The sequence below is a fragment of the Motacilla alba genome, chromosome 9, assembly GCF_015832195.1.
Source record: "Motacilla alba alba isolate MOTALB_02 chromosome 9, Motacilla_alba_V1.0_pri, whole genome shotgun sequence".
Classification (NCBI taxonomy): Eukaryota; Metazoa; Chordata; class Aves; order Passeriformes; family Motacillidae; genus Motacilla; species Motacilla alba.
The window spans coordinates 15268915-15283101 of NC_052024.1; the positions used below are offsets into that span (position 1 = coordinate 15268915).

General features: G+C 44.0%; 1 protein-coding gene across 26 annotated transcripts in view; it reads right to left on the reverse strand.

The window, feature by feature from the left end:
• LOC119704331 (LIM domain containing preferred translocation partner in lipoma) overlaps positions 1–14187 on the reverse strand; it is a 330317-nt gene that overhangs the window by 158039 nt on the left and 158091 nt on the right. For all 26 annotated transcript variants that reach the window (XM_038145382.1, XM_038145377.1, XM_038145361.1 and 23 more), the window contains one exon: positions 2674–2796. In XM_038145382.1, the coding sequence (XP_038001310.1) occupies positions 2674–2796 (123 nt within the window). The remainder of the gene's footprint in view (positions 1–2673; positions 2797–14187) is intronic.

Here is a 14187-nt window from a genome sequence, read left to right on the forward strand (position 1 = left end):
CATCCCTCTGTGTCAGAGGCACCCCGGGTGCAGTGTGTGTCTCTGCAATCTTGAACTCGTACCAAGGATCAAAAGAGCTTCCCTTTGTGTGAATTCATGCCAATGGGCAGCGTATGTTAAATAAACTGCTTGTCATTACCCTGCTATCACTCCTCCAGTGAGAGAGGACTATGTTACGACTTATCTTACGTTGCTTTAAAACTGTCCTGAAGATAATATGAAAAAGAAATGTAACAATAAAATTTATCTTATTCCAGAACAGGAATATCCCCAAGGGCAAGGTATTCCTATAAAATTATTATAATGCTTTAACCACATAAGCACAACTGAAAACGTCTTCTCTGAAAACAAGTCGTAGCTCTTTTTTCCTATCTGCAGCCATTATCCTGATAAATTTGGGAAGGTCAGCTAAGGTGTAATCCAATAAATGTGCTGATGTTCTGAGTAAGTACCTTACAATTTGCAGCCTAATCTATTATCCTACTATAAGACCATCAAATGACTCACCAGTTTTAATACTTAGTACAGATCAAACAAAGGAAAATATCAAAGCTTTATGTTCTAGTTCCACCTCTCAAGGACTTGTCTGAGTACTCTTTAATTACAGCAGATGATACATCCAACTCTGGCATTTTCTTTCTCTAACAGCTCTAGTTAGAAGTTGCTGTAGCAGTACTTTTCACAGGACATCATTACGTTAACCAAGAGAGGCTGAGAAGTCAGATAGACTGAACAAATCAAGTTGGGATTTGATCCCAGAGATGGAGTTCAGCTTCTTCTGCCCACCAGGCCACACAGTGCATAGTGCACCTGGGAGCCTCACCATCCAGGTGTTCCTTGGTGCAGGTGACAAGTCTGCAGAGCCCCCACCCGAGTTGTGGCAGAAAGCCATGGGAACAAGCATGTGCACGAATGGGAATGAGCACATCATCTTGGAGGGCGATGAACTTTGGAAGTCAGATCAAGTCCCAAACTTGGGCAATGACTTCAAATCCCCCCAAAACTCAAATACACCTGCAGAAGTTTGCATTTGGACACTGTGATTGGACACAGTGATTTTAATTTTTTTTTTCTTTTAATGGTAAAGGCATAAATAAAAGTGAAAAAACAACCTATTCACAGAACCCCAGATCCCAAAGGAACAAGCATCAGGAAACAGCAGCACGGTCAGCAAACTGTAGATGCTCTGTGAAATGGGTACAGAAGTTATATATCCCCACAAAGATGTCAGAGCTGACTGTGGGTGTTGCTGAGGAAAATGGGGAGCACAAATCTCTTTCACCCAACTCTAGCAGCATTTTGAGTCTGTAAAGCATTCCCCAGTAACAGTGTGCACTGGTGTATGTTTGGCCCGTGCAAACAAACTGAACATGGGTTATGCACCACAGTGCCTCAGCAGAACTCATCTCATTTATCACGACAACAAAAACCCACTGGGAAAGGGGCTGAATTGTATCTGGTTTACATTGTTGATATTTTTGACTGACTAACCCAAATTAGACTTTTTTTCAAGGACAAGTCTGTAAGTTTATGCAATTAACTGTGCACATGCCACTAAAATTAAAGCCGAGTTTATAGGGAGGTCCCTGCAGAAAGGATGGAAACCCAGAGCCTCTGTGTGCAGGGGGGACACTTTCAAAAGAGCACAAATCTGATTTTGCTCTGCTTTTGCTCCATTTGCAGACTTGAAGAAGAGCAAATCTGAAGAGACTCAGATCACTACTTTAGTTTTGTTCCAAAGGTATCACTTCTCAGTTACTTAAAAAAATGGAGCAATGAAAACAACCAAAAAAGACAAACCAAAGAGAAGGCTTGTATGGATAGTAAGTGTGCACCCATCCTGACTTATCCCTTGGATACTTTTGACTTTTGGGGCTTTACTAAGAGAAATACAGCATACATCTAGCTGTATACAGCCTATAGACCTACACACATGTAAGAAATGAGACCACTCATGAGACTAGGAAGGAAAGACAAGGCACAAACATATCTAGGATGATTTTATGAGATCACAAGAACTGCTCTTTTAAAAGTGCCACTGGGGTGTCACCACTTCCTCTGATAAATAGATGACATCTCACCAGAACTTAAATAGCTCCACTCAAGCACTACCTAGATGAGTGACAAAAATTAGCCAAGTCACTGTCACCCCTGCAGTCCTCGTCTAGACACAGCAGAGAAGTGCGAATTCCAGTCTGCCTTGCTGGGCTACAGCCACCCTGACAGCTGAGCTCTGATCCAAGTCACTTCATGAGATGGGGATATCTGGATCCTTCTGGCAGCGCGACAGACAAAAGTTAACAGAACAGAAAAACAACAAGAAAATAAAAGCACAAAAGTCCTTGTGAACCGAGAAGGTTTTAATTCACGAGTCATTGTTGGTTGAGAGTTGAGGCAAATGAAATACCATTTTTTTGCAAGTATTTTTTCTAACAATCTCCGTGGCAATCTGACAATCGGGATCAGAGGCCCTTTGCTCAGAGGTGCGGCAGCTTCAGAGCTGGTGCCCCCTCAGAGCAGCTGCGCCCTTCTCCCCATTGACAGCCACATCTGGATGCTATCAGGAGGAACTGGCTGGCCTTCTCACAACAAATACCAAGCACTTAGCAAATTGACTCCAGAAGTCGATGCTGGCCCCTTTCCCACTCTGTGTTTACGCAACGTGCAACTAACCTGTTGGGTCCGAGGTTTGTATGGAGAGCTGCTCTCTAGGTCGGCCAGGATGCTGGTCAGAGAGTCGATTTCTGCATCTAAACTGCACCGCCTCTCCTCAAGGGTCTTGCCACCAGGATTCACCTTAAAGAAGAAAGAAAAGTTCCAGTTATTCAAACCACTTGGCCTGGCACATGGTTTCTTACTGTCCTCATGGAGCTGCACCCATGCCCAGCAATAACTCTTGGGTTGCAGGGACAAACATGCTGAAATCCTATAGCTCCCTCCAGAACTAACAGCAAGCTTCCATCTCACAGGAATTTATGCTGCTTTTCTTCACGTATTTGCCACAAAGGTCCCATTGTGTAAAACTGACTTGGAGGATTAGCAATTCAGCAATCTGCTGCTGAGCTGAAGAGGCAGGACAATCCCCACACTCTAAGATGGAGAAGATGTGTTCTAGAAGAATACCTGTCTGCAAAGACAAAGCTGGGGACAGGCTTGGAGCACCTGGATCCCAAGAGCATCTCAGGCAAAACACAAACAGAACAGAGCTATAAACTACAGTAGCCAGTGACTGGCCACATGCACCTATTCTTATTTTAAAGCAATTCTTGCTAGGTGTACCTGTCTGATTCAACACTTCTTCACAAATTTCATGTGAAAAACAAGCACCTTCAAGGAGGAGTGAAAAAGTTCAATCCATTTCTAGCAGATTGAAGGTGAAGGGTGGTGATTTGCAACAAGCAGTCACAAAACAACATATGTAAGGTCCTTGTGAAAAGGCTTTTATGCAGGAAAGCCCATGCCCAGAGCAAATGCCAACATGCAGCCAAGGACCCTAACTCAATACATTTTTCTTTCTTTCTTTCTGCTTTCAAAACAGCCCAGTCCCATTTGTACCCAGGCTGGTAGGGACACTCACTTGGAAGGGAAGAGACATCAGTTTTCACCACCACTGCCCGCCTCAAAAAGTAAAACCCAGAACTCAGTACCACAGCAGAGCATGTGACCCTCAAGCCACTGTTTAAGGGCAGTACTGCAACCCCTGCTAGAATAAGCATTTTTAAAGAGGACTCATTCATATGCTTTGTTTTTGATAAATCAACCTAGTCCAAAACCTCTAGGAAGGACCTTTGTGCTGTACAGCCCAATCCAACAGCAGGCCCTCTCAACAGGACACAAAGCAGGTAAAGGCTAGGAAACATCCTCCTCAATGTTTTCAGTGCTTTGGGAACTAGGCAGCTCCACTAGGAATGGGAAATTTAAGAAAACAAGCTGAGGATCCGTGCCATGGACAAAGTAAGTGCTAGAGGCTAGCCCCACTGAGCCAGGCCACCACCAGGGCATGCACAGAAACCAAAGTCCTTGAGTCAAGTGAACTATTACACTGAAAGTCTTTTCTCAACCTGAGTTATTTGTCTTCTGTTTTTCCATGTCTTACCTATCTGCAAAACCCCTGGACAGGACAGAGTCTCTCTGCAGACATGCAGCTACAGATGCAGAGTTTGATGCAGAAGAGCTCATTCAGAGCTTGACAATGTCAATAATAAAATACTAAAGAATTACTTAACAACTCACCTAATTTCAACTGCAAAAGCTGTTCAGACCATACTAGCACCTTCCCACAGACAATCTAGCTCTGTTTGCCTTCACTCTCACCAAGTTACTTCAATTTTGCAAGCCAAAAATTTGCCTTTGGCTCAGTGGCTGTTCCAGATAGTTTTCATTTAAATTTCATTTTAGGAGCAGTCGATCATTACCTGTTTTAAAGAACTCCCCAGTCATCAATCTGACACATAAATGGCAAGTTGGTCAAAGAGAGACAGGCTATGCAAAGTAGGCAGCCTCTGATCTGCCAAACTTATACGTGCTGAGGCATCCATTAGTACCTAATGATTATTAAATCTTATTGGATTACAATATATTTGGCTTGACTAATAAGAAAATGGAAGCTCCAGTGTGGCTTATACAAAAACACACCATTTAAAAGGCTGAGAGTCAGGTTAGAAAATACTTACAAACTCGACTCTTCTTGCCTATTTTTATTATAGAGCCAAAGTCTTTCCATCCAAAACATTGCTCAAAAAAAGAAATATTTTTCACAGGAATTAGCCCAGACCATTACTCCTGGCTAACTGCAGGAACCTGGATTTTTAAATCTGCAGAAGTGCAACTTCTTTTCCACTTCATGGCTCTTGTTTGGTTTTTCCTCATCTTCCAGTTGTTGGCCGGTAACTGTCACAGGCTCCTCAGACAGAAAATCTGTGATTGCTCCCCTCCAGAGAATTTTGAAGCTAAGCAGCCAAAAGTCAGCCTGGAAAGGAGAGGGGAGATGCAAAGGGCATCCAAGGCCCCAGCACGTGAGGTAAAAAGCCAATGGTAGACCCAGGAATAACACTAGAGTCCACACAGGACCTGCTTCGTACCCTGACCCTGGAGAGAAAGCATGGTGGCAGATGAGAAGATCAGCCAATTTCATTTTTGCTTCTTAGCATTTCTGGGCCATATTATTCCCAGGTTCTCATTCCCCAGAACAATTATGCAATAGCTGACTAGCAAATGCTGCAGAACAAGTTATAAGGTTGTAAAAGTTAAATGTCCTTAGGAAACCTAGAAAAATAAAATAAAACAGCACAGAAGCATCTCTATTGATTCTGGGCTCTGATTTATTTATTCAATTAAAACATAATCAACATAGATTAAGAGCCCAACTCTAAAATGCAGGAACATAATGCAGTGCAACAGTGCCAACAAATGACACTACCGATGTATGCCAGGGCCTACTGGGGCAGAAATGGACTTTAAAGACATTTAAGAAACGGTAATCCTCACAAAGATAGGTTTCTGGTTGCTTTTTCTTCCCCATCCCCACAAATCTTGAATTTTCTCTCTCCCTACACTGCTCAATACTCAAACGCAGAATTTGCTGTGTGGGCAAACTGGAGCATTTGCACAGCAAGAGAGGGTTAAGTTATTCCTCCTCCCATGCTCTTTGTCATGACGTTACTATAAAAGTTTTATTATATTGTTCTGGAACAAAACCCGAGGGCCAGGTCCCAAGGCACGACAGGTTCGCACAGACGCGGCTCTGCTCCGAGGAGCCCGGGCTGGTTAAGCTCAGAGCCCCGCAGATACAAACACCGGAACCAGAGGGAACTGCTAATTCTATTTCTGTCTGGATTTATGGCATTGTTGCAGACATGTCACTTTTGCGCCCCCTCTTCCAGCCAGTAGAATATGGAAAAATGGGTTTAAAAAGAAAAAGGATGCTATCTTTGGCTCAGCCAACGTGAGCTCGACAAAAAGCAAACGTAAGCCAATCCAGTCCAACAAATTAGTCATGCCAGAGACTATCCACTCACGTGAACTTCTGCAACGCCTACACTCCTATCCCCTGGCTCAGTCTCTGCTGTGAGTCAAAAGAGAGAAAAACAGCAGAGAGCTTCACTGCTTGGCTTGTTTGTCTGCCCCTGAATTCCTGGTGTGCAGCTCAGAGTAGCCCTGATGGTAATCCGCTCCCGAGCCCCATCAACCCACTCTGCTCTGATGAAAATTTGCTTTACTTTTGCTAAGCCTACAACCCAACAGCAGTCAGTGCCACAAGTCCCCCACACCACTTCAAGGAACATTCATTATAGAACATGCAGTGCAGAGGTCAATGCAGGGTCTCAAATTTTGCCTCACTGTGCTAAAAGAGTTGTAAGACTATTCACCTAGCTAAAAGACATGAAAAGCACAATGATTTCCCTAGATGTCACCTCTACCTACAACCCTAGATCACCTACTCTTATTGTATTTTGCAGCTTTCAGCAGAGGAACAAGAACATCTCTTGTTTAACCAAGCCAGCTCCTTGCAGTGGACTCACAGAGAAGAATCTGGCTCCCAGATGTCCTTCCTAGCTCCTGCTCCAAATTCCTTTCCCTGCCCAGGCCCAGCCATCTCTCTTTTATTCTGTTTTCCACTCTCTCCATGCGCTGTTTTCCGCCCTGCAGGGCTGTAGCTCAGGCCAGGCATTAGCCCCTGAGATGAGAGAGGCAATGTGGGCTGCCAGGTTGGCCTCTCAGCCAAACTGCTGGTGCCAGGTGGTGCTGCTGTGTCAGGGAAACATGGAGCGTGGCTTTGCAGCAGTGACCTACTGACATGGGCGGCAGGCTACAAGTAACTCCAGAGCTCCAGGGTGTATTTTCTACCAACACAAGGCAATGGCCAAACTCCTGAATACTTTGGGTATTTGACTTTGCTCACCATAATGTAAATTTCCAGCATCAATATCCAGCATCTCTCATACACCTCAAAAGTTTTGTCTAACAGAGGTTGAGCTCAGCACATTTGCATGTTTCCTGAGTGCTGTGGCCAGCTCATCCTCTGAACTGTGTCTCTGGAAGGTGAGCTGTCATTCGTGGGAAACGTAGTGCTGGTTTATCTGTGCGGACACCTCCAAGACAGCAGAGCTGCAGCTCTGTACACAACCTTTCTTGTACATCAGCTCATTTCACACGCTGTGCTATCACAGGTTACTGATAACCTCCTAACTCACAAGTGAAAGACTGGAGATCAACACCATGGATATTAGGAAAGGTCACAGCTAATGACTCAAAACAAAGCTGGGGGCCCACAGTGCCTTCTGCCCCTGGTACATCGGTTTTAGCCTGAGGTGCTTGGAAGCTCTCTTTGAGCTGTAACACAGCAACACTTTTTGCATTTACACATCCAACAACAGGGAAAAGCACAAAAGCCTTCTGGGGCAAAGGAAGGACAAAGGTCACAAGAGGAGTAAGCGGAATTTAGGCAAATCAGGAGTTGAGAGCAAGTAGACAGCACATAAGGACTTCTGCCCTGAGAGACTTTACTGTCTTTTCCCCCAGTAAAAGCCAGTGAGCCACAGATGAGGTGGTAGAGATGATAAATTCAGTGCCCACTGCCTGCTTCCACTAGGCTGCACCCATGGCAGCCTCCCACCATGCTGTGCAGGCTGGGATAGGCACTGAGGTGGTGGGAAGAGCAAATAAAACAGGAGCAAGCCTCTCCTTATGCTCCATGGCCTTGGGCACTGGGCTTAGACAGAGATGCAAACAGAGCAAGAAGGATGCAGCTCTTATTTCCTATTTCAGCTGGGGACAGGTGAGGGACAGAAAAGAGTTTGATGTCAATAGTGTCCACTGTACTGACAAGAAGAGACTGTGAGAAATGTTAACCACAAGGAAGAAAGGAAGTGATTCAGTCTTGATACACTTCGGGCTGGGACTTGTGTTTAGTTTTTCTATTTTTTTTTTTTCCTTTCTTTGCACTTTCTCTAACAATATCACTGCCAGAGGCAAGGTTCTTTTCAGACACACACCCCTGCTACCTCGTCTCTTATTCATTCTTCTTTCCAAGGTCACAAAAGCCATCTAAAGCCCCAAAAGACATTGCAGTGGCAAAAAATGCAAACTGAAGGGCATCTATCAGGAATATGAAGCACCCTTAAGAGTTGCTGTGTCTATTTTCCCCTAAGCCTACAGACAAGTGTAAACATTTTCTTTCAAATTCCCTAATGCAAATTTAAACAGTCCCAAGAGGCTGCCCCCCCACGCACGCACATGGAGACAAGAGCTGACTGCAGCATCCAGGGCAAGGGGGTCTGAGATCCTTGATTGATGCCTAATCTCTGTTCCAGGCACCAAGGAGGGCTGCAAAAGAAGTCATGCCCTTTAAAAACAGAAAGATTGAGTCTTTTGAAATAAATCTGAAATGATGGAAAGATTTCAGCAGATGTGACCACAGTGATTTCACCAGATGTGATTGTATCAAGGATCTAATAGAAAAGAACTTCCCTGCTGTTCCATCAGGCTGAAGCCAGGCCTGAAATATCCTTTTGAGTCTTTTGATGACATCAAGGATAAAAGCCAAAGGGAAGTTAGGTTTTGATTTATTTTTTCTCCTTGCTCTTTCATTTTTTTTAGGCACAGAATAGTTTTACCTGGTTTGTGTTGCTGGATATTAGCAGGACCAAAGGAAAACACTTCAAAAATTTAAAGGCCGCACCATTTGGTGCCTCTCAGATGCCACTGTCATTTAACTGAGCAGTGTTTCTTTGACTACAGCCACTTTTGAAGATTTCACTGTAAAGAAGCAGGTCAGGCCTACTTGGAACAGGGCTTGAACGGAGTGGGGGTGATCATCTACTAAACACCAGCCTATATGGTATCAAAAAGGGCCAGTGAATGTGCCAAATGTCTTCCCTTGGCAAAGTTCATACCAGCAGCTGTGCCACAACAAACTGCAGAAGGCACAGTGGGGTAAAGGAAGCTGTGCTCAGCCCCACCTACAGCAATTAGTCCGGGGTAGCCACAGTCCCACATTCAATTTCTCCAGTCATGGAAAACACAAATAGTACTGGGTATCCAGACTGAACTCATTTCTGAAGCAACAAGGTGTGGTAAAGAACTGCATGGGCTTTCAGCTGGGGCAAACAAACAAGCAGACGAAGAAAAGTTATTTGTTAAGCATTGCTAGGAGACACCTTGCAAAACCCTAACAACCGATTTAAAAACTCGCTGTGGTGTAAGAAGCTTATGAAAAGGACAAATAATAAAAACATTTTTAAAAGAAAAAATACAGATAAAGCAGATAGCACGAAAGCATGAAACTAGGAGGCATCAGTCTCAAAACAAAGGAAAGCGGGTAGGTGTTTTGTCACACAACACACTGCTAAGCTGCAGAGCTATTTCTGCTGCAAGACACTGTGGTTGCTATGAGTTTACATAGATTTCAAAAGCAGCAGGAGAAACTCAAGGAAGAAAACTCCAAGACACACAATAAATATAAAATGTTCTTTGCTGCCCTTTTACATTTTTCTCTGGTCACTAGTGATTGATTTGGCTCTAGAGACATTCATATGAAGTCTCCATTTCTGTTTTCTATCCACCTTCTGACACCTGCTGGGAGTCACATCTGCTGGAGGGTACATTCCAGTCTCTGCAGGTAAATAACTGACCACAGCCCTAGGTTTGGCCCAACACCTGGAAAGCCATTTCTTCCTTTCTTTTAGCAGAGACAACAGAAATTACAGCCATCTGCACTCAGCCTCCTGGGATGCATAGATTAAAAAAAAGCAAAGACTTTGTTGTAGTTATGAATCTATATGATAATAAAGATTTATATCTCCCTAGAGATCAGCGTAACAGACATTGTCCACACAATACCTAGGAAACATCCCTGTCCCAAGGAGTTTATTGTCAATTGGATACCAGCCCTGGGAAGAGAACGCAGGCAGAGGGGTGGGAGCAAGGTGCTGAAACTCAGAGATACAACAAAGTTCCTCCAGGCCACCAGATGAAGACACTAATCCCTTGGGCCAAGCTAGGTCTGTAAAAGACTTTTCATTCTCTGTATTTGCCATCCAAGACCTGACACAACACGCCAGAAGACAACAAATCCCTGTCCAAGCCATTCAAGCTCGAGCTGCAATTCTGTTGCAGGACGGCCCTGATTTCCCATGACATGGCTGGGTCTGAGCCACTGCTGTGGCTAGCAACTGGATTGTGGGTCAGTGAGACCCATGGTCATCTTCCATCACTGTTTAATAAGCTCTCGCTCCCTGCTTATCCTGAGCAGGGCCCCAGTCCCAACACCAGCTCATTGGTGGGGGCAGGATGCCACCAGTGTGGATGAGCAGTAGAGTAATCTAGGACTACGTTCCCATCGCAGCAGCTCCTGACCCTAACACCGGAGGGAAGATGTTGCCACAAACACCTGTGGTTAGTCCAGAGTTCTCAAGAACTGGCCCTGGATATTAGATGAACGAGCAGAGATAAAAAAAGGATGGAGGGACATCACAGAAGTTTAGCCAACAGGATCCATGGCCTTGGGGTACGCTCTGCTGAAACCCTGGATCATGGGGACATGGACAATAGACCACAAGAAGATCTGCAATATTCCCTGTCCCTCTGCCACCCCTGAGGACAACAGAAGGCAATCATGTAACAGGAATAAAAAAGATGCAGCAAACAGCACTCAACAAATCCTCCTTGCAGCCCAGGAGTGTGCTCGTAGGTGGCTTGAAACTGGAGATGCCAACAGAGAGGTCCCGTGCTGTCCAGTCCCCTCAGCCCCAGGATGGCATTAGCCAGCTCCCTGCTGCATCACAGGCTGGCACCTCCACCTTGGGCATACAAACCTGCACCCAGCTTTTGTGGGTTCCTCACTGTTTTGTTTTGCCCATAGGAGGAAGTCCTGGAAATGTTAAGGTTGGCTAAATGGGGCTTTTAGAAGCGCAGTGCTTCCCTGGGCCTCTACACCAAAAACCAGCAAAACAACAAATGCCCTTCAGCTGACCAGAGGATCTTCATGCTGTGGGCCAGAGAATACGTGGGGAAAGGCACCACAATCTTCAGCACGTGAAAGCAACAGGATGGATTTGATAAGGAACAGTCAGGGGATGAAGAGAGAGGAGGAGTCCCACGAGCCAACATCTGCCAGAGCAGCAGACCCGACAGTCCTGAGAGTTTACTTAACATGTCTGATCAAAAGCTTTGGGAGTCTTGTCTGTGTTAAGTGCTACCAGATGCAAAATCAGCAGCAAGATGAGAAGTGTATTAATAAACTAAGGAGGCACATAAAGTTATTTGAAAACTGAATGGGGAAGGTGGGGAGAGAAGGGGGAGAATAAAACCAGTTTATTTTTCCATTAAGGCAATTTAATATTCTCCGGGGGGAGTTACAATTACTCGTCCTTGGGAATTAAATTGAATTTGTGAAACATTCCTGTTCATCAGAAGAATATACAATAAGAACTGGGATACATACATACATACATACAATAATTTTTTTCTTTACACTTTGGGCAAGACAGCACTACCTGTCTGTCCACAGGTCAAGAACAGCTGGCCATGAAGTTTTTTTGACCCAGCATGACTTTCACTGACTTTAACTAACTTTACAGCAGCAGGGAATATATCCCTTTTCTTTTAATTAATGCAATTACATTAGGACTCATTATTGGCATTATGGTGACTGTTAAAAGTTTCCCCTTTCTTTGCCCACTCCCCCACCAACTTAAAATCTGCTCCAATATCGTCACAAATTAATGTCTAATTAGCCATTAAGCAGAGCTGATGTTCCCCACAGAGCATTGCTGCTTACAGAAAAACTGAGAAATAGGAGAACGTAGGGAGATTTTTCATCATCTGCCTCCAAGGGGAACCATAACCAAAGAGCAGCCAATTACCCCAATACAGCTGCAAAGTTTAATCAATGTAGAAACCAAGTATCTCATTAGGTGTGCACTGCAATAATGGAAGACCTTCCCACTGACTCATATGACATGAATGCTACATTTTTAAAAGATCCATTGGTGATATGAAAGAGCAGAGACTCCCTTCATCTTCACATCCTGGCCAAGTCCTGATCTTCGTCTTTCCTTTTCTGGCATAAGAAAAGAGGTAAGAGCAGGATGCCTCGGACAGCATGGCATGTGTCTGACTAGCCACAAATTACACCCACCTGTGCACAAGGCAATCTGTCACACCCAGCCCCACCACTCTGGATTTATATCCAGAGGGGAAAACCACACCAAACACCATCTCCCAGCAGGCACAAGGAAAGCACAGAGCTGAAGGTATTTTACTTCTTTCAACACTTGTGGCGAGTCTGGCACTGACATACTGTGTCCAGCATGGGAGGCAGTAGCTTAGGAATTTGAGATGCCCCAAAAAAGCAGAAAACAGCTGAAAAGGAGACAGGTAGAGAACTCACTTGGTTTCACCTACAAAGGAGATTGAGCAGCTCGATAGCAATAACTAAACAGTTTCACAGAATGAAAATGCCAGATACCACAAGACTGTCCAATCTAGCAAAACAGAAAAAACACAGCAGTCGGGAAGCCAAAGCTAGGGAAATTCCATTTAGAAATATCAGAGATGCTCATTTATGTGTAATACTGCTGGCAATTAAATATTAAAACAAACTTCCAAGATTTCTCCTCCCCTTGATGTCTGTGGATCAAGGCTGGATGCCTTTGGTCTCCCTGGGAGACCAGGCAAAGCTTTATGATCTGCAATAGGCAGAAGGGCACAGCTGACAATTTAATGGCTCTGCCTGGCCCCCACCTCGACAGAGGTGAGAAAGAAACAGCTCTGCCAGTTCATAAAGATCTACTGACATCATTTTGTGTTTGCACCAGTTTAACTGGAAATTAAATTTACATGAACAAACTCTATCCCACACAAGACTGCATATTGTGACAGTTAAATAAAGAGCTTTTTAAAAGGCACACGTCTCAGGCAATTTAAATCAAAAAAGATAGGTTTTGTTAAAGCTACCAATTTCAGAAAATTAACGTTGACTAAAACTGTTTTTAAAAACTCCTTTTAGAATTTAATCATATATTGGAAACCCATATGCAGCTGTTTGTGTCACCTGCAAAAAGACTGTATAAAACATAAGCATATGCTTAATTTTACATGTGTGCTTAAGTTCTATCAACTTTAATGAAGTTTAAGCATACAGACAAACTTCTCTGAATTTGAGAAAGCATTCCTGAGCATGGGCTGTGAAGCTGTTAGGAAATCACCAATGAGAAAAATAGTAAAATAAAACTGGCTGGTCAATTTTCACAGCTTGAGTAAGCACTAGGTCCAGAAATTAAACATATAACATATTTCTGAGTTTGTTTGCTTGTTTTGCTGTAATAGGAAGGGGTGAATGCCAAAATGTTTGCAAGGATTCCCAGAGAACCTGGCAAAATGTCAACAAAATGGATGTATAAAACTACATGAAAGTCAATGGCTTGGGTTTGGCTTCTGAGGAAATGAATATTGTTAAAAATCTACTGTACGTCTCAAAGCTGAGAAGAAGAAAATCTGGACACTGCCTCAGTCTACATATTTTTGGGGTGGTCAGTGGCTGCACTTCATGGGGCAGGCAGGCCTCAGCTGGGCAAACCCCGCAGTCTGATTCACTGAAGAAGGTTCTTGCCTTCACGAAATTTGCAATCTCATTTTCCAAACCATTAGGCCCACTTCTACATTTCCTTCAAGGCTGCCAGATGTGTGTCTGGTATTGGATTTGGCTGGCTGACCAATGGGTTTTTATTTCTTTTTTAACAAAAACTGTTTTGTTCAGACACCTTACATGCTATACATCTCCTAAGTGTAAACCTCAGCTGAAGAAAAGGGCCCCCCAAATCAAACAAAAAGCTGAACAATAATTTGTGCTGCCCTAAAATGGAACCCACTGTTCAAATCCCTCCTAGGTGAACTCCAAATTTTGATATTATCTACATACAGATAAATGAATGTAAAGTGATGGCTTTCAATTAGAAGTCATGCTTCAGAAAAGCACACATTAGACTCCAGCACACATTAGACCTCAGGAAAACAGCATTTAACTGTAATTCTGCTGGAGTCAACACACCACGGAAGCCAAACTTCTGCACTGAAAGCATGTTCCTTACCTAAGTGTCTTTAGGAGGCTCAGCTGACCTCAGAACTGACCACATGCTGCCTGCAGGCAGCCCTGCCACCACCCGTGGGACACCCGGGTATCTACAG